Source organism: Sus scrofa, chromosome 9 (assembly GCF_000003025.6).
Source record: "Sus scrofa isolate TJ Tabasco breed Duroc chromosome 9, Sscrofa11.1, whole genome shotgun sequence".
In the NCBI taxonomy this organism is placed as follows: Eukaryota; Metazoa; Chordata; class Mammalia; order Artiodactyla; family Suidae; genus Sus; species Sus scrofa.
In genome coordinates, this window is record NC_010451.4 from 48,532,082 (window position 1) to 48,552,131 (window position 20,050).

At 44.9% G+C, this 20,050-nt stretch overlaps 1 protein-coding gene across 8 annotated transcripts in view; it reads left to right on the forward strand.

The window, feature by feature from the left end:
* SORL1 (sortilin related receptor 1) overlaps nucleotides 1–20,050 on the forward strand; it is a 218,321-nt gene that overhangs the window by 96,732 nt on the left and 101,539 nt on the right. For 5 of the 8 annotated variants that reach the window (XR_002335694.1, XM_021063009.1, XM_021063010.1 and 2 more), the window contains 5 exons: nucleotides 3,209–3,313; nucleotides 4,332–4,501; nucleotides 10,257–10,449; nucleotides 13,377–13,494; nucleotides 14,236–14,309. Coding sequence is in view for 7 of the 8 variants with exons in the window: in XM_021063009.1 (XP_020918668.1) it covers nucleotides 3,209–3,313; nucleotides 4,332–4,501; nucleotides 10,257–10,449; nucleotides 13,377–13,494; nucleotides 14,236–14,309 (660 nt within the window). In the remaining variant the exon portion in view is untranslated. The remainder of the gene's footprint in view (nucleotides 1–3,208; nucleotides 3,314–4,331; nucleotides 4,502–10,256; nucleotides 10,450–13,376; nucleotides 13,495–14,235; nucleotides 14,310–20,050) is intronic. The other 3 variants (XM_021063014.1, XM_021063011.1, XM_021063012.1) reach the window with 1 other exon arrangement.

Consider the following 20,050-nt stretch of genomic DNA (forward strand, 5'->3'; position numbering starts at 1 on the left):
TCGGAGCTGTAGCCACCGGCCTATGCCAGAGCCACAGCAACGCGGGATCCGAGCCGCGTCTGCAACCTACACCACAGCTCACGGCAACGCCGGATCATTAACCCACTGAGCAAGGGCAGGGACTGAACCCGCAACCTCATGGTTCCTAGTTGGATTCGTTAACCACTGCGCCACGACGGGAACTCCCACCAAGTATTTCTAAAGGAACAGCCCAGAGTCTGTTACTGGTGGCCACTTTGGGAGTAGAAAGGAAGCGGAACGTCTCCATTTTACCGGTATCTGTCTGCTGTTGGGGTGCTTTTCATGAGTATGTTTCACTTTTATGATAATTATGGTAAAGAAGAACCCAGCAACCAACAAAAACCTCTAGTTTATTAAGACATATCTTACAGGCGTTCCCTGGTGGCCTGGCAGTCAAGTGGTGGTGTCATTGCTGTGGCTCCGATTTGCTCTATGGCCTGGGAACTTCTGTATACTGTGGGTGTGGCCAAAAAGAAAAGGAAATACAGCTTACAATCAACAGTGCGCCACAGTTTCATTGTTAATACTTTTCTTGGTGGTAGTGAAATATTAAAATAACTCTTTCATGAATGTATTAGGAGTAAACCTAATTATCGAGATTTAGGACTAACTCTCTCAGAAGGAAGTGGGATGGATGTGTTCAGAGGCTTTTCATGACCTTCGTATTCTGTGATTTTTTTGCATTTATGCCTTGGTTTCCATTCTCTGTTCTCAGGCCTCCTAGCAGCCGTCATTAAAAACATTTAATAATGGGCCTGAGTGTCACTGAGAAGAATGGCTCCTTTTCTAAGGTCTAACTGCAGTAGGGAGTAATGAAGAAACATATAAAGCATAAAAAAAGTGTTTCATTGATATCTCTGTATTTACATAAATTCATAAGGATTTATATAGGTGATACATCAACTGACCTTTTTATTTTTTCTCAGCTGACCTTTTTACATAGCTATAAAACTTTATTGACTTAAGGAGGGCTTTGGGGATGTACACATAGCAGTTTTGCTGGGAACTCTTTTCTTATTCAGGGAACGCATTTTGTGTTTTCAATCCATTACTTCTTCAGCGCCATACCGAGGACAAGCTAAAGCTATTGTGTGGTTTTCAGGGTACCATTTTGGAAAGGCAGTCTTTTATGCTTCCCTACCTGGCCTATTTAAAAAACCTACTTTTGGAGGTCCCTGGTGGCTCAGTGGGTTAAGGATCCAGTGGTGTCACTGCTGTGGTGCAGGTTCAATCCCTGGTCCAGGAACTTCTGGATGCTGCAAGTGCGGCCTAAAACAACAACAGCATAAGAATTAACTACTTTTTTTTTTTTTTTTTTACCTTTTTAGGGCTGCCCCGTGGCATATAGAGGTTGCCAGGCTAGGGGTCGAATCAGAGCTGTAGCCACTGGCCACAGCCACAACAACACCAGATCCAAGCGGTGTCTGTGACCTACACCACAGCTCATGGCAACGCTGGATCCTTAACCCACTGAGCCAGGGATCAAATCATCATCCTCATGGATGCTAGTCAGATTTATTTCTGCTGAGCCATGACAGGAACTCCAGGAATTAACTACTCTTAACCAGTGTTCAGTGGTGGCTTTTTTTTTTTTTTTTTTTTTTGTCTTTTCTAGGGCCACTCCTGCGGCATATGGAGGTTCCCAGGCTTGGGGTCCAATTAGAGCTGTTACCACTGGCCTACACCACAGCCACAGCAACACAGGATCCAAGCCGTGTCTGTGACCTACACCACGGCTCACGGCAACGCCGGATCCTTAACCCACTGAGCAAGGCCAGGGATCGAACCCGCAACCTCATGGTTCCTAGTCGGATTTGTTAACCACTGCGCCACCACGGGAACTCCCTCTGTGGTGGCTTGGAAAAAAAAAAAATATATATATATATATGTGTGTGTGTATAAATATATACATATATAAATAAATATAAATATATATATAAATATATGTGTACACACTCACTGCTACTTTAATAAAAAATAACTTCATGTTCATCCCCTTGTCCTTCACAGTATTTTTGGACAGACGTGAGCATAGGGCATTTAATTGTTATAGTGCAGTTCAGAGAAATAAGTAGCTTCCATCCATGCTCTATAGGAATTAAAATCTGCAGTAAATAGTAGCAGCATAGCCACGATAAGTGCAGCCAAACACCTGCTGGTGAGTCTGATCATCATTCTTGTGATGATGTCCATGTGAGGATGGGCCTCCCTGTTTGTGTGTGACCTTGGCCCTGTCACAAGACTTTGGGCCTGAAAAAGCTATCTAGAGCCTTTACAGTGGTTCTTAATCCTTTTCTGAATCGTGTCCCTTTTGAGAATCAGGTAAAGTGTATGTAAAGTGTATATACCCTCCCAAGCAGAATGAGTGAGTGCATCTGTATAGAAAATTTGTGTTTATTTTGGGGTTCTTAGACCATTGAAACCCATATACCGAGTCCTGATTCAATCAGCTTCTCATTTTATGGATGAATAAACTGGGACCTAGAGAATTTTAATAATTTCCTTAGGTGGCACAGCTAGCTCTTGCTCTAGTGCTTTTATACACATTTTCAAGCTTCCACCTGTGGTTTAGTATCTCCAGAATGCAGTGTGATGTAGTCAGTATCATGTGAAATATTCCATTTTCTACCAAACAAAACATATTCTAGCAAAAGACTTTAATCAATAAGTATTAAAAGTTTGAAAAATAGAATCAATCAAAATTTCTTCCATCTTGGAACGAATTAAGCTCAAGGGGATCCTTGTGTTCTGCAAATAGGAGAAAGGGGAGGAGGATATGTTACATATGCATACTGTGCATTCTGGGTGTGTGGTGGATCTCGGGGGTGGGGGGGGTGTTAGTTTGGGAGCCGTAGGCTCCTCCCCATCTGCCTCACCAGCCTCTCCCTTTCCCTCTCTGCTTCAGCTTCCGCAGCCTCGGTCCTCCCTCCCAAGGTCAAGTGCTCCCACCTTACCATTGTCCTTCCTCTTCACATGCTAGCATGTCTCCTGCAGACCAGGTGTCTAGGATAAAGTGGGTCAGCCCAAGCTGACCAGTGACAGCAAACACTGAAAAAATGTGCACATGTACTCACACTGTTTTGTGTCTTCAGTAGAATCGGAGGGGTCTGACTTCTCTGTTTCCCTTCTTGCCGATTTCAAGTGGCTATAACATGACACAATTGATTTTTTTCCTCCTCTTCCTCAGCAGCATCTCTTCGGCAGTCAGCAGCCGTCTTCTGTCCAGCTCTGGGTCTCCTTTGGCCGGAAGCCCATGCGAGCAGCCCAATTTGTCACAAGACATCCTATCAATGTGAGTGGGGTCTGCGTGGGGGGTGGGGAAGGAGTGCCATGGTCCCCATGCTGAGGTCAGGGGAGGGCTGGGGAGTGGATATTTGATGGAGGGTCCCTGAAGTCCCTTTGTAGATTGGTCTCTATAGGGAACCGTTATGCTCTGGGCATCTCGGTCTGTTTTTTCCCCTCTTCACTTTTTGAAGTGGAGCTGAATGGGAGCCTTAATTTGCTTTAAGTGGAGAGAGATTGGCAGAGAGGCTTGGAGCCAGCATCAATGGGCTCAGTGTGCCAGTGCTGAAGGAATGGGAGATTAATGACAGCCGTAGTTATTTATTAAGTACCTGCTGTGTTGCTCCCGGATGGCGAGGTTCCAAAAGGGGATAAGATTGGAGTCTGACCCTTTTAGAAACAGTCGGGTTGAAGAGCCTGAGAATGGAGCCGAGGAAGAAACCACGCACAGCTGATGGCTTGACCATGTGGTGTGTGTTAGAACATAGTGAGCGATGGAGAAGGTCAGGGTGGGCTGGGTCATCAGAGGAGGGACCACGGGGAGGAGGAGGTGGCATGTGAAGGCCTTGATGCCTGGAGTTGGTGCCATAGATGGTTCGTGGCTCAGAGGAGTATGTGATGGAAAACATACTTATCGATTCTCTGCTTTCTCTGGGCTCCACCTTCCATCAGTCACCTGCCAGAAGAGAGCAGGGAAGTCAGGCACATTGTCCGTATTGTACTTTGCACTAATGATGGGGAGACATTCTTAACTAAGGGCGGTTTCTGCATTGTTTATGGAGTTGGGACCCATTGTTATGTTGTGTCCCATCTACTGGGCAGGGGGGGGTGCTGCTCCAGCAGGGCAGCCTCGGTTTCCCCAAAAAGAGTTAGCCAAACCTCTTCCTCAAGATGGGGAGGCTTTCCATGGGCTTCAAGCCCCCACACCTCCTGGGACACTGTGGAATCATTGCTTTAGCAGAGGGAATGTCCACACGAGGCATGTGTGCTTTTTTGACTTGTGTCTTTTTTGACTTTTGACCCTGAAGGAATACTACATCGCGGATGCCTCCGAGGACCAGGTGTTTGTGTGTGTCAGTCATAGCAACAACCGCACCAACCTGTACATCTCGGAGGCAGAGGGGCTGAAGTTCTCCCTGTCTCTGGAGAATGTGCTCTATTATAGCCCGGGAGGGGCGGGCAGTGACACGCTGGTGAGGTAAGGAGACGGTGAGGCCGGCCCTGCTTTCTCAGCCCAGCATGACCTCTAGGTGGGCATTATCAGTTCGGCTTGACCCGGCTCACCTTCCCAGAAACTTCTGGTTTGGGGGGTGGCAGGTGCTTAAGGCCTTTAAAAAAAAAAAAACCCCACGTGATGCTCATGTGATGGTATGGGATGCAGAGGCTGAGCACCGCTGCCCTCGGTGACACTTAGGTCACAGCCACTGTGTCAGTCACTCCTCTGGGCTTCTTTCATTCAGTCACCTGCTTTTGTGTTCTCAGAGCCAGTGGGAAAGAGTACTTATGAAACTTCATCAGCCTGGGCCAGCTGGCGTATGTGGCCACAAGGCCCTGCCTCCACGTGACTCTAGTTAATTGTCATCATTTTATGTTTTCAGTAATTGCAAGGTATTGTTCTGCGGTGTCTGTGGTAGGACACCAGCAGCATTGATCCTTTATCAGCCATCCCATGCTCGGAGTCGTCCTGCAGGGGTGGGTGTTCTTGGGCCGTGGAGGAGCCCAGGGTTCGGGTGGGTGGATGCTGTGAATCCGTGGGTGGCACCATGATCCATCAGTGCCACGAGGCCATTTACTCTCATTTGTCGTGTGACAAACTAGACTTTTGTGTGTCTGACTGTGATGAAGATGACTCTCTGCTCTTGGGAAGAGCCGTCTGAGGCAGGGCTGGGCGGGAGGGGTTGCAGACTGACTGGTCTGCAGTGAGGTCTGGCCCGCAGGCTGTGACCACCAGGTCAAAGGGCATGTCCTGGCTACCCACTGCCCCTCTTCATGCTGTCAGTTCATTCCGTCATCAGTTCATTTGGCACGTGTGCTGCTGCTTGGCACTGGGAGTGTTCCATGTACAGCCGCGAAATAATGTGTACAGCCGGGAACACAGAACAAAGTCCTTGTTTTATGGAGCTTTTAATTGGAGGGAAGACAGAATATAAACAAATATGTGCTCTGCTTACAATGGTGAGTGCTGAGCAGAAGAATAAATCGAGATAAGAGGATGGGGTTACGAGGATATTACTTTATATTGGCTGATCGTGGAAGGCTGTTCCAGGAGGGTGACATCTGAGCAGGTGCCTGAATTACATCAGGGAGGGAAGTGGGGATACCTGGGGAGGAACGTTGCAGACAAGAACCATCAGGCACAGGGACATTGAGGGAAGATTTTGTTGGTTTATTTTGGGAGCAGTGAGGAGGCCAGGGTGGGTCAAACAGCTGATGGAGGGGAGCGAGCGAAGATACAGGAACCAGGAGAGCAGGGCTCAGCTTGTATAGGGCCCTCAAGAGTGTAGACAGAACTTTTTTTTTGCTTCTGATCTTGATGGAGGGCTTTGACCAGAACCTGGACGTCATTTGATTTAACCTGTTATGTTTTGGGGAAACCATTTTAAAAAATGTGAATTGCATTATGTAAAGGAAAGTGCGTAACACATACATGGACAGTGTTATAAATCATTTTAAGTGAACCCTTGTGACTTATCTTTACTTTTTAGTCCTTTTTTTTTTTATTTTTTTTTAGGAGTTGCACCCGTGGCATATGGAGTTCCCAGGCTAGAGATCAAATTGGAGCTGCAGCTGCTGGCCTATACCCCAGCCAGAGCAACGCCAAATTTGAGCCGCATCTGTGACCTACATTACAGCTCATGGTAACACCGGATCCTTAACCCATTGAGTGAGGCCAGGGTTTGAACCCACATCCTCATGGACACTGATCAGGTTCGTTACCTCTGAACCATGATGGGAAATCCTGACTTTATTTGAAGAAGCCATCCTAGATGTCGGGTGGAAAGAAGCAGACTTTGATGTGTCTGGCGGGGACAGCACTGGAAGCCCGGGGACTTGCTATGAGAAGATTTGCTGAAATCCAGGCCAGTGGAAATCAATGTTGGCTCGACCCAGAGCAGTAGCAGTGGAGGTGACAGAAATGGTCAAATTCTTACTATTTGCTGATGGATTTGCTGATGGATTGGACGAAGGGATGAGAGGAGCACGAGTCGGGGACCCAGCGCAGCTTGGACTGAGCAGCTGGCACAGTGATGGTTTCAGACTGTCATGGAGGGCTGGGTGAGGTGTGTGGGGGCAGGGGTGGGGATCAGAGTTCCAGTTTGGACTTAGTGGATTGGAGTGTGATGTAGACTCACAGGTTATTTATCGTTCAGCATCTTATAATGTCTTATAAACCATTCCTGCCATGATTCATCCTCAGGTTGTTCTGGTTTGGTCAGTCACAGCCCCTTCGGGCTGATTCCCGTTGCTTTTTCTTTTTAATGATTTATTGAGATGAAGTCTGCCTAACGTAAACTTGACCATTTTTGAAGTGAACAGTGCAGTGGCATTTAGCTCTTCCAACCCTGTTGTGCAACCACCCACTTTATCTTAATTCCCAAACATTTACATTTTCATTTCCCCCCAAGAAAACCCCTTACTCATTCAGCAGTTTCTCACCACTCACTCCTCCTCCAGCTCCTGGCAATCACCATGCTACTTTCTGTCTCGACAGATTTGCTTCTTCTGGCTGTTTTTCTTTTTTCCTTTTTATGGCTGCACCTGCAGCACATGGAAGCTCCCAGGCTGGAGGTTGAGTTAGAGCTGCAGCTGTAGGCCGACACCACAGCTGCACGTGATCTGAGCTGCATCTACAACCTACACCACATCCTGCAGCACTGAGTGACGCCAGGGATTGAACAAACCCACATCCTCATGGAACCCTCATGTCGGGTTCTTACTGAGCCACAGTGGGAACTCCTCTGGCTCGTTTGTACAAATGGAGTCATACTGTGACACCTGACGTTTGTGCCTGGCTTCTTATCCTGTGTGTAATGTGTTCAAGGTTCGTCCACGTGTAATACCTGTAAATACCTCATTCCTTTGCAAGGGTACTATGCTCCTCCTTTATAATTAAAATCACGAATCACAGTCGGCCTTTTGCCAGCTCGTTGTTTGTCACCTTTGAGAGCCTCTGACTGTGGGGCTGATAAGTCACAGCTTGGCCAAGGTTTCTTTGACTTCTGCATTTGTCATCTGTTCAGGATGGAGATGGTGACAGGGCAGAGCGTGAGCTCAAGGCTGCAGAGAGCGGCTCCCCAGGAGTGGGAACCTCAGAGACACGGCCGTAGGGCCACCGCCCTTGCAGTGATGGCCCTTCACGTGGCTGTAGATGTCCCTCCCGCCCTGCCCGAGTATGCATGCGGTCCAGTTAGGAAATTGAAGATGGATGTACGTCAGGACTCACAGGCTGACGTTCTCCTCAGCCTTCTTACTTTTTTTCTTCAGATTTTATCTCAGGGCCGGAGATGTTCAGATGTGCTCACCAGACTGACCTTTGTCATCTGCGTCTCCATCTCAGCGCCAGGAAATGGGAGAAGGGCACATGAGCAGATTACGTGGGCAGGCTGGCTTAACTTAAAACCGAACCAAACAAAATGAGCTATTCTTTGAGCTCAGTAGGCAAGTGTGGTACCAAGGACCTGGATCTCATTACTTAGAGTCCTGGGGAAGGAACTCTTACTGGCTGACCCTGTCCTTGGCGAGAGGTGCCAAGTAGGGCTCTCATGGAGGCAGCATCTAGCTGGAGAGACAGATGCGACAGGAGAGGCAACAGGCCTGCGGGGCACCCTGACCTGCTGGATTTTGCACTGAGAGGGGCTGGGGGTCCCAACGAGCTGTCTCTCAAGGGGAGAAGCAGGTGGCGAGAACCAGTGGGAATAGACAGAAGAAAACGGGAAGGGGCCTGGGGGAGTCACATCTCTATAGGATGTGAAGTGTTGGAGGCAGGTGACAGGACGGACGGGGGCCTGGAGTTGGAGGAGCTTGTGGGGGCTACCAAGCACAGGCTTCTGCTTGGATCTAGAAGATAAAACTCCAGGAGAAGAGACCCGGGAAAGAAATAGGGCTCCTCAAAATGAGAGGAACTCAGATCCCACAGAGATCTTGAAAGAAGCCAGGACACCTGAGGACGGCTGACCTCCCGATGACGCAGGCCCGCTGAGCTGGACGGAGGGCAGGAGGGTAACAGACCTCGGCCCGATTCCTAAGGAAGCAACTGAAAAGTCACCAGAACAGCCCCTGAGGAAACCGTGTTTGGTCTCCTGGCAGGTGTTTTCTTGAGGATCTTGCTCTGCTTCTCTGGCTGGGGTGGGCCTGCCACTAATGTGCACGTCCTTCTGTCTCTGGTGGCCCAACAGTCGTCCAGATGTGTATGACAGATAACGGAAAAGAGCAGTTTTGTGCTTCTTTGCAAAGCCCCATGCCTCAGAACCCTCTAAAGAACCCACTTTCAATTTTAAAGACCAAGTGGGAACTGGGGGTGCCCTTTCTCAGAGATCTGCTGTATTTGTAATGGGTGTCCCATCTTGGCGTAAAATTGCTTTCCAGGGAAATTGCAGTTATCTGGGTACCGCTGTTAAGGCCAGGGAGGGTCTTGCTCTCTCCCTGCCTGTTAATAAGCATGACCTCAAGGTTTCCAGAACATCTTTGATGCATCTGCTGTGTCCTGGAGAAGAGGTTCTACTCTGCTCCCTAACAGAAACCCTGTGGGCTTCTCTCTGATCAGGATGTTAGCTGGTAAGATGTACATATCTGGGCAGTGTAACCCCTTAGCTGTAGTCCTACCGATTGGGTTACATCACAAGGCCCGGCACTGTTCTTAGTATCTGGCAGGTTTGGTTTGTTTCCTGTTTGTCCAGGTTCATTGGAGGGAGGATTTGGTGGAAAAATACATGAGGCTCTGACATCAGCTTTTCTGGCTTGTAGTTATCGTTCTGAACCCCACATGAAGAATAATTGATCCAATGAGCATCTTGTCCCTCAAAGTTAAAAAAAATGACTTTTTTTTTTTTTTTTAAAAAAAAAGGGCAGGAGTTGTTGTCTTGGCTCAGTGGTAATGAACCCGACTAGTATCCATGAGGACCTGGGTTTGATCTCTGGCCATGCCCAGTGGGTTAAGGATCTGGCATTGCTGTGAACTGTCGTGTAGGTTGCAGACATGGCTCAGATCCCTGCATTGCTATGGCTGTGGCATAGGCTGGCAGCTGCAGCTCCAGTTCGACCCCTAGCCTGGGAACTTCCTATGCCTCAGGTGTGGCCCTAAAAAGCAATAAATAAATAAATGAAGGGCAGATTATTCAGCCATTAAAAAGGAATGAAGGAGTTTCCATTTGTGGCTCAGCCGGTTAAGAACCGACATAGTGTTCATGAGGATGTGGGTTTGATCCCTGGCCTTGCTTAGTGGGCTAAGGATCTGGTGTTGCCATGGCTATGGAGTAGGTTGAAGCTGCAATTCCAATTGAACCCTTAGCCTGGGAACCTCCATGTATTGCAGGTGCAGCCCTCCCTTTTTTAAAAAAGAAATATGTGTGGTACAGTATGGATAGACCCTGAAATTAGGCTGAGAGAAAATAACCAGATATAAGTACAAAAAGCCACATATTATATGATTCCATTTATATGAAATATCCAGGAGAGGCAAACTCCATAGAGACAGGAAACTGATGAGTGGTTGGCAGTGTCTGGGCTGGGAAGGGAAAGTGGGCTGGGGCTGCCAGCGGGTACGGCGTGTCCCTTTGAGGTGACGCAAATGCTCTGGAACTACATAGTGACGATGGTTGGGAAACCTTGGGAAGGTACTTAATGCACTGAACTTTCTACTTTAAAACGGTTCAATTTTATGTTATGTAAAATAGAAACATACCAAGCAAGCCATGAATTTAGGCTCCCAGCTGTTGTTTTTTCTCTTACTGCAGGTATTTTGCCAACGAACCATTTGCGGACTTCCACCGCGTGGAGGGGTTACAGGGAGTCTACATTGCTACTCTGATTAATGGTTCCATGAATGAGGAGAATATGAGATCAGTCATCACCTTTGACAAAGGAGGCACGTGGGAATTCCTTCAGGCTCCCGCCTTCACGGAATATGGAGAGAAGATCAATTGTGAGGTATAGATGCTTTACTCTTACTTGCATTCTTCATACACATGTTTAGCTATAGTTCTCCCCTTCTGGTTCCCAAACACTGCTCCAAGATAGCTTGGGGTGCCCTAGTGAACTCATGGGGGTGCCATGGGATATTTAATACCGTGATCCCTGACATCTCCTGGTCTCTATGTGAATTACTTCTGTCTTGAGTTAGTTCAACGTTTCGACGCTAGCTCATGCTCTGTGTCTTTTGATGAAGTATCTGTTTTGGCAGTTGATGTGATTCAAAGCAAGTGAGAAAATCAGGGTGGGACAGGAAATGATGGGGGAAGTGTCTTATCAGATTCCAAAGTTTGAGAAGCCGTGCAGGGCTCAACAGGTGTCCATATCCTATTAATAAGTAATTGTGGTTATTTAAGAATGAAATGAAAAATTTATGTGTTTAAAAAATTTTTATGCACACACAGAAGCATACATACACACTGTTATTTCGAACTGCTATTAAGTTATTAGAGTTATTAGAGTTAAGTTGTTTCGACTTAACTCTAAAAAAAAAAAACTAATGTTGGTATTTCATCTGGCCTGAGGCTGCTATTAAAAATATTGCTGAGGAGTTCCCTTGTGGCTCACTGAGTTAAGGATCTGGCATTGTCACTGCAGTGGTTTGGGTCACTGCTGTGGCACAGGTTCATCCCTGGCCCAGAAACTTATGTATGCCCTGGGTGCAGCCAAAGAAAAATATTACTGAGACACCAGTTGTGCTTTGAACCAGGACACTTTGGGAATCCGAGCCACAAATTATTATTTCTGGGGAACATCTTTTAAAATTCCACCCTGAATATGATTTATGATTCTGCAGTTCTCCTTACCTGTGGCTTCATCTGAAAAGCTCCTGCTACCAAAGTATGTTATTTGGTCCCGTTAAGTGTTCCCATCTGCCTAAGCAGCCTGTGATCATGATCCCAGCTTATGTGACAACCCACAACTCTATTTATTTTCCTTTCTTTAGGGGATCTAGGTGTTTAAAGTTTGTGGGCAGAAGGAACTCGGGGCGGGGGGAAGAAACAACTGTACCACTCATTTTTGGAGAAACGTTTTAGCTAGACAATTACCTGGTCTCTTGGATTTTTTTTTTGTTTTTCTTTTCTTATTAGGGCTGCACATATGGAAGTTCCTGGGCTAGAGGTCAAATTGGAGCTGCACCTGCCAGCCTGTACCACAGCCACAGCAGCGCTGGATCCAAGCCGCATTTGCCACCTATGCCCCAGCTCATGGCAACACTGGATACTCAACTCACCGAGTAAGGCCAGGGATCAAACCTGCATCCTCAGAGAGACATAGGGTCCTTGACCCACTGAGCCACAACAGGAACTCTGTTGGATTTTTGAAGGTTTTGTTTGCAGAACTCTTAAAATCTGAACAAAATTGATGGAGCCCAGTTTGAGTAACTCGAAGTCTTATAGAGGACACCTGTAGATTTTTGTATAAGTGCAGACTACTTAAACTTTAATGTGGGTCTTTTGGTGTTTATATCTCATATATTATATATCTGAAAGCTTATCAATTAGACTTTCTGACTTTTTAATTGAAGTATCGTTGATTTATAACATGTTAGTTTCACGTGTACAGCACAGTGATTCAGTTATACATATATATAGATATATGTCTCTACATATAGATCTACACATATAGGTATATACATATTTACACACATACACACACACACATACATATATATATTCTTTTACAGATTATAGGTTATTCCCTTACAGGTTATTACGAAATATTGGGTAGAGTTCCCTAGTTCTTGTGGGTCATCTATTTTATATGTAGTAGTGTGTATTTGTTGGTCCCAAACTCCCAATTTATCCCTCCCCCATGCTTTTCCTTTTGGTAACCATTAGTTTGTTTTTTTTTTGTCTGTGCATCTATTTCTGTCTTGTAAATAAGTTCATTTGTGCATACACACACACATACACACTATATATATGTACACACACACACACAAATGTATGTATTTGATTCCACAGTATCATATTTGTCTTTGGCATACTTCACGTAGTATGATAATCTTTAGGTCTATCCGTGTTGCTGCTAAATGACATTATTTGATTCTTTTTTATAGCTGAGTAATTTTCCATTATGTATATATACCATATCTTCTTTATCTGTTCATCTGTCGATGGATGCTTAGGTTGCCTCCATGTCTTGGCTATTATAAATAGTGCTGCTGTGAACAAAGGGGGTGCATGTATCTTTCCAAATTGTGGTTTTCTCCTGATATATGCTGAAGAGTGGGATTGCAAGATCATATGACAACTCCATTTTTAATTTTTTGAGGAACCTTCATACTACTCTCTGTGGCGGCTGTATCAATCTGCATTCCCACCACCAGGGTACAAGGGTTCCTTTTTCTTCACACCCTTGCCGGCCTTCATTATTTGTAGACTTAAAAACATTTTTTTTATTAGAGTATAGCTCATTTACAATATTGTTTCAGTTTCTGCTCTATAGTAGTATTTGTAGACAAAAAGTCGTCAAAAAGATGATGGACTTTCTAACTTCTGATTCTTAGTTTTTCTTCTGACAGAGTCACTTAAATCACATTTGAAGTACATCTCTACCGACTTAGAAAATAAATACCATGAGATCATTTCATTTCTCTCGAGTTCTGAGGGCACGAGAGAACCTCTAGGTAACGTGGACAGAGAGAGAGCTTTCCCGGCTTGGCACTGATCTCTGATTGCTATTCTGAGAGTCTCAGAAGGATTTTTTTCCTTAGGCTTTTCCTTTCCAACGAGAGGCATTTCCCTGGTTCAGGTGCTCATGTGCACCTGGGGGCTGCGGGGACAGCGGGGCCCTGGCTCTGGTTTCCTTTGGATCCGTACTCCATCCCCTGACCTGGCATGGCAGCACCTACTGACAGTGCCTGGAACTTGTGTCCGCAGCTCTCCCAGGGCTGTTCCCTGCACCTGGCCCAGCGGCTCAGTCAGCTGCTCAGCCTCCAGCTCCGGAGGACGCCTATCCTATCCAAAGAGTCGGCGCCGGGTCTCATCATTGCCACTGGTAAGTTGGCTTTGCCTTTGCTCACTGCTAGGTTCTGCCATTTGCATCTGTGTAGCCAAATGCGTAGTAACCTCTGCTGCCTGTGGCTGTAATGTCCGTCTAGGCTTTGAGATGTCTTAGTTGCTAAATGACTTAGAATTCCTAGTTGGACAAGGTGGGTATCTGACGTATACTTCCATTATTATTTTTTTAATGTTTTTTATTAAAGTATAGTTGATCTACAGTGTTCTGTCAATTTCTGCTGCATATATAGCAAAGTGACCCAGTCATGTACACATGCACACACACACACACGTTCGTTTTTCTCATATTATCTTCCATCATGTTCTATCCCAAGTGATTGGATATAGTTCCCTGTGCTGTACAGCAGGACCTCATTGATTATCCATTCTAAATGTAATAGCTTGCATCTACCAAGCCCAAACTTCCTGTCCACCCCACTCTCTCCACCTCCCCTTTGACAACCACAAGCCTATTCTCCATGTCTGTGAGCCTGTTTCTGTTTTAAAGATATATTCATTTGTGCCATATTTTAGATTCCACATGTGAGTGACATCATATGGTCTTTGTCTTTTTCTTTCTGACTTGCTTTATTTAGTATGAGAACCTCTAGTTCTGTCCATGTTGCTGCAAATGGCTTGCTTTCTTTTTTATGGCTGAGTAGTATTCCATTCTGTATCTTTACTGCAGTTATCTGACAGAGTCTTGAAATTAAAAGTAATGACGCTCCTTGCATTGTAGGGTCGGTGGGAAAGAACTTGGCGAGCAAGACGAATGTGTACGTCTCCAGCAGTGCCGGAGCCCGGTGGCGAGAGGTCAGTCCCCTGCCCACCCCTGTTCCTGAGAACATGGTCTGTGCTTTGACATCACAGGGTCACACATGGTCAGTGGTGGAGATCAAGACACCAAATATGATTGGAAAGTAGAGAGGTCTCCAGGGCCACCCGCAATGGTCAGCTTCACGGACCTGTCTATTCACGCCCTATCATGGGGGCTCATGATTTGGCCAAAAATGTTACTTTGAATCAAAACCACACTTTTTTTAAACAACTATGAATTTGTGTAAATATTCCAAGATTGTAAGTTCCGTGAGGATAGGGCAATATCTGTTTTGTCACTTCTTTACTCCTGAGACCTAGCAGCATCTGGCACAGTGCTCAGGAAGTGTTTGCTGAACCCATCAGCAAATTGGGATGCAGCTGGAGCGATGTCAGGTCTGAACCTGGCTACTGAATTTTGCGTATCAGTGAAGTCGACGTTGAGCACCTCCTCACAGGGCCATACTCATCTCTGCCAGGGTTGTCTTCTCAGTCTGTGCTGCGGAAGATTCTGTGCTATGGAAGAAGGCTGTTTTGCCTTAAGGTTGTGGAACTCATTTGGATCCTTAGGAACTGGTGACACCAATTCTGAAGGGAGGGCCAGTTCTCTAGTCCCAAAATGCTAACTCAACCTTGGACATGAGAGAATTCCCAAACTTAAAAAAAATAAAAAAGTTTTTCTCCAGCCTCCCGTGACTTACAGGCATCTGGTGTCAGTCTGTAGGGGGTCTCTGCTCTCGGTGACCCACTGATGTGTGTGCAGGGACCCACCAGGCTGCATGTCAGATCTTTTGCAGGCCAAGTGTGATGTCAGGAGTCCTGGGGGGTGGGGTGGGGTGGGGCGGGTTCTCAGAAAAGCCCTCGGAGAGCTCCCATCCTCAGGGGTCTCTTCCTGGCAATGCAATGCGTGCACTTTCAGAGTGAAATACATAAGACGTGAAACAATATTAATACCAATAATAGTAATAATTCGTTTGGGTCTCTGCAGTTTACAGAGACCTGTCCCATACCCTTTCTCACTGGAGGTGGGCCTCATCATTCTGCTGCTGAGAGATCTAGGACCCAGATATGTGTGTGTGTGTGTGTGTGTGTGTGTGTGTGTAAGTTAAGGACTACAGAGAACACATTCATCTATTCAGATGAAGGAGATCGTTAAAGCCCGAGTAGTCAAAAAGCGAGAGGAGTTTGGAATTTTTGGGACATCCTTGTCCTGGTCCCAGAGGAAGGATGAAGCGGTGGCTTTCCTCTGCCCTGAAGCCGGACATTCCTTTGGAAATTGTGTGTTCTCTGCGGATAGGCTTGTGGTTTGTTTGTACCTTCTGATGTTGGTGTAATCTGGGATTCGAACATCTGCAAGTGATTTCCTTCTGGGGAGAAAGCAGGGTCTTGTTCCTGCCCCAGTGAAGTGGTGTCTGGCTGGTGCCGGGGCAGCTGTCAGTGCCTCCCGCCAGGCATGCCACACGCCTGCCAACAAGCAGCCGTTGCACAAGGGACCTTATTTTTGGAACTAGCAGGGAACTAATGAGGGGATGAAAAGCTGGAGATGGTCTGTGTGAGCAGGCCTCTGACTCCCCAGGGGCAGCCTTCTCTTTAGAGGGACAGTCGTATCTGAGAGAGGGCGTGCGAGGGGGCAGATGGAGGCCGGGGAAGAGGAAGTGGGGCGCTGTTGACAGATGCTGCCTTGACACCTGATGACTGTAGTTCTTGTTCCTCTTCTACTACTGTTTAGCTGTGCAAATTCTCCAATCCTTCACATTCTATTTTTTTTTATAAAAAACAACTTTATTGAGGCATATGGAAGTATAGTGAACTGCACATACTTCACATATGTAATTTGATCAGAGTTGATCACTGTCACTACAGCTTCACTCACACCACAATTAAGACAGCAAACAGTGCCATTGCCCACGAAGATATCCCTGCGCCCCTTTGCAATGCATCCCTCTCTCTACCTTCATCCCTCCAAATTATTTGTTAGCATTTTCTAGAATGCTGTGCGAACAGACTCAGAGTCTGCAGGCTTTCAGCCTGACCTCTGGCACTCCTTGTGATGATTTTGAGATTCATTTATGTTTCATTTATCAGCACCTCTTTCCTTTTTCATGGTTGATTAGCATCCCATGGTGGGGATAGTCCACGATTTCTTTATCCATTCATCTGTTGATGGACATTCGGGTTTTTGCTGATTACAGATACAGTTGTTACAAGCATTTAATGACATAGATTTTAGGTGGACATTTTTATTTCTCTGGGGTAGATACTGCAGAAAGGAATGGCAGGGCCTCTTGGTGGGTATGTGTCCAGCTTTTAAAAGAATTACTGGATTGTTTTAAATAGCAAACTGTTGGAGTTCCCATCATGGCGTAGCAGAAACAAACCCAACTAATGTCCATGAGGACATGGATTCGATTCCTGGACTTGCTCGGTGGATCGGGGATCCGGCGTTGCCATGAGCTGTGGTGTAAGTTGAAGACATGGCTCGGATCCCGAGTCGCTGTGGCTGTGGTGTAGCCCAGCAGCTGTAGCTCTGATTCGACCCCTAGCCTGGGAACTTCCATGTGCTGCAGGTGTGAACATTAAAAGCAAATAAAATAAAATAGCAAATTGTTTTCCAAAGTGGATGTATTGCTTGACATTTCCACCAGCATGTTGTGAGAGTTCTGATTGCTTTGGGTGCATTCCAACACTTGACTATGGCCAGGCTTTTAAATTTTAGGCGCTTTAATAAGTGCATGTGATTTGTGGTTTTAATTGGCATTTCTTCAATGACAGTGATGTTGAGCTTCTTTTCGTGTGCTCATTGGTCATTTAAAAATATTTTGTGAAATGTCTATTCAGATCTTTTACTTTTTTTTTTTTTTTTTTTTGCTCTTTAGGGTTGAATCTGTGGTATGTGGAAGTTCCCAGGCTAGGGGATGTATCGAAGCTGCAGCCGCCATCCTACACCACAGCCACAGCAACACAGGATCCGAGCTGCGTCTGTGATCTACACCACAGCTCATGGCAACACTGGATCCTTAACCCACTGATTGGCCAGGGATTGAACCCACATCCTCATGGATACTAGTTGGGTTCGTTACTGTTGAGCCACAATGGGAACTCCTCTTATACCTATTTTATGAGGATTTTCCTTTTTTTTGGCCACACCTTCTATCTCTCTTATCCAATACTGAAAGTCACTTTAGCCGTGTTATGTTTACTGTTTGGATAGTGTATTTTTACCATCCCTTTCTCCATGTGAGACTGTACATTGAAATGTTTCTTATAGGCAGCTTCTAGTGAGGTCTTTTTAATTTATTTTGATAAACTGTTTTGTTTTTTTTTGGCTGTGCCTGCAGCATGTAGAAATTCCTAGGCCAGATATCAAACATGAGCCACAACAGTGACAATGTTGAATCTTTAACCACTAGGCCACCAGGGAACTCCCTCTTTTATTTTAAGCTAAATGCTTAGGCCATTGACATGTATTTATTTTTTTCTACCCTACTCCTCCCACCCCATGCTTGCCCATTGGCATTTAATATCATTATTGATATGGTTGGATTTAGGTCTAATATTTATTTGTTTGTTTATATGTCCTTCCTTTTGTTCCTCTTCCAGTATTCCTCCTTTTGTGTTATTTAGGTATTTTTAACATTCTGTTTTTTATTATCTTTTTATTACACATCTTTATAGTATTAATACTTTCTTAGTGGTTGCTGTAAGGATTACAGCATATATTTTTAATCTTCCATAATTCTTTTTGAATTACTCTTACATTGAACATAATGTTGCACTTGACATAAAATTTAGAAACCTTGCAACCACCTAAGTCCTTTTTCTCTCTTTCCAACTTTTTTGTTCTCATTTTTGTCACATCAGCATACATTGAAAACCCACCAGACACTGTTTTTGTTTTTGTTTTAAATCATAGAGATTTTAAAGAAATTAAGGGGGAAAGCAGTCCTTTCTATTCACTCAGATATTTACTATTTTGCTGGCTCTTCCTTCTTTCCTAAAGATTCCTGTTTCCGCTGGTAAATGTCCGTACAGCCTGGCGACATGCCTTGGGTAGTTGTGTAGAGAAAGTTTACTAGTTAGAGTACTAGTCTACTAGCTCCACATTCGCTAGGTTTTCCTTCATTTGAGAATCTCATTATTTCACCTTCATACCTGGAGGTTATGTTTCTTGGATGGGGTTTGCTGGGTGGATAGTGATTGTCTTTCTGTACAGGCAGACCTCGTTTTATTGTGCTTTGGTAGATAGTGCTGCTTTTTTTTCTTTCTTTCTTTCTTTCTTTTTTTAATGTATTGAAGATTTGTGGCCACTCTGCATTGAGCAAGTCCATCTGCACCATTTTTTTCATCAGCATTTGCCCCCAGATGTCTTGGTCAGATTTGGTGATGCTCACACTATTTGAAACTATTCCTTACTGCCATTATATTTGTTTTGGTCATGTATGTTCAGTGATCTTTGATGTCACTACTGTGACTCACCAGAGACTCAGATGATGGTAGGCTGGTTAGCATTTTTATTTTTTTTTAGCAATAAAGCATTTCTAAATTAAGGTATATGCATTCGTTTATTTAGATATAATTCTTTTGCACACTTCATGGACTACATTATAGTGCAAACAATTTTTGTAAGCACTGAGAAACCAAGACGTTCATGTGATTCCCTTCATTGCGGTATTTGCTTTATTATGGTGGGGTCTGGAACTGAACCCACAATATCTCCAAGGTGGGCCTGTACTTTAAAGATGTGCTACTATCTTCAGATAAGAACTCTGTAATCATCTCAGGTACCATTTTCCTGTGAAAAATGGTGTCATTTTTCTTAAGTTTCAATATTTTTTTCTTTAGTTTTTATTTTTTCTATTTATTTATTTTTTTTGTCTTTTTGCCATTTCTTGGGCCGCTCCCGCGGCATATGGAGGTTCCCAGGCTAGGAGTCTAATCGGAGCTGTAGCCACTGGCCTACGCCAGAGCCACAGCAACTTGGGATCCGAACCGTGTCTGTGACCTACACCACAGCTCACGGCAACGCTGGATCGTTAACCCACTGAGCAAGGGCAGGGATTGAACCACAACCTCATGGTTCCTAGTCAGATTCATAAACCACTGCACCACGACGGGAACTCCCTCAATATTTTTTCCTTTAGTTTTTAGCAGCTTTGTTATGAGGTTGCTAGGTGTAGTTTTCTTGATATGTATTGTTTTGGGGGCACTGATTTTAAATCTGTAAATTAATTTTTTTCACCAAAATTGGGAAATTTTCACCCATTAATTTTTCAGATATTTTCTCTGTTTCAGTCCCAAGTCCTGTTCATCTTGGCCTCCAGTTACACATGATACACCTTTTGTTATTATCCCACAGGTTTTGGGGGCTTTTTAAAGTCTTTTTCTATATGTTCCTTAGAATAGATAATTTCTCCTGTTCCCTATTTATCTTTAAATTCACTAATGCCTTTGTCATTTCTGTTCTGTTGTCTGCTGTCATTTCTGTTCATTCATTAGTGAATTCCTTATTTCGGATACTTCATTTTCTGGTTCTAAAATTCTTTTTATTTTTTTAAAAGTAGTTTTTACTGCTCTGGGAAGAGTTCCTGTCTTTTGCTCATTTCGGGTGTGTTTTCCTGCATCTCATGGAAACACAGTTATAATAGCTATTTTAAAGTCTTTGATAATTTCAGCATTTGGACCATCCTGGGATTGGCACCGATTGGTTGTCTTTTCCCCGGAGAACTGGAGACCTTTCA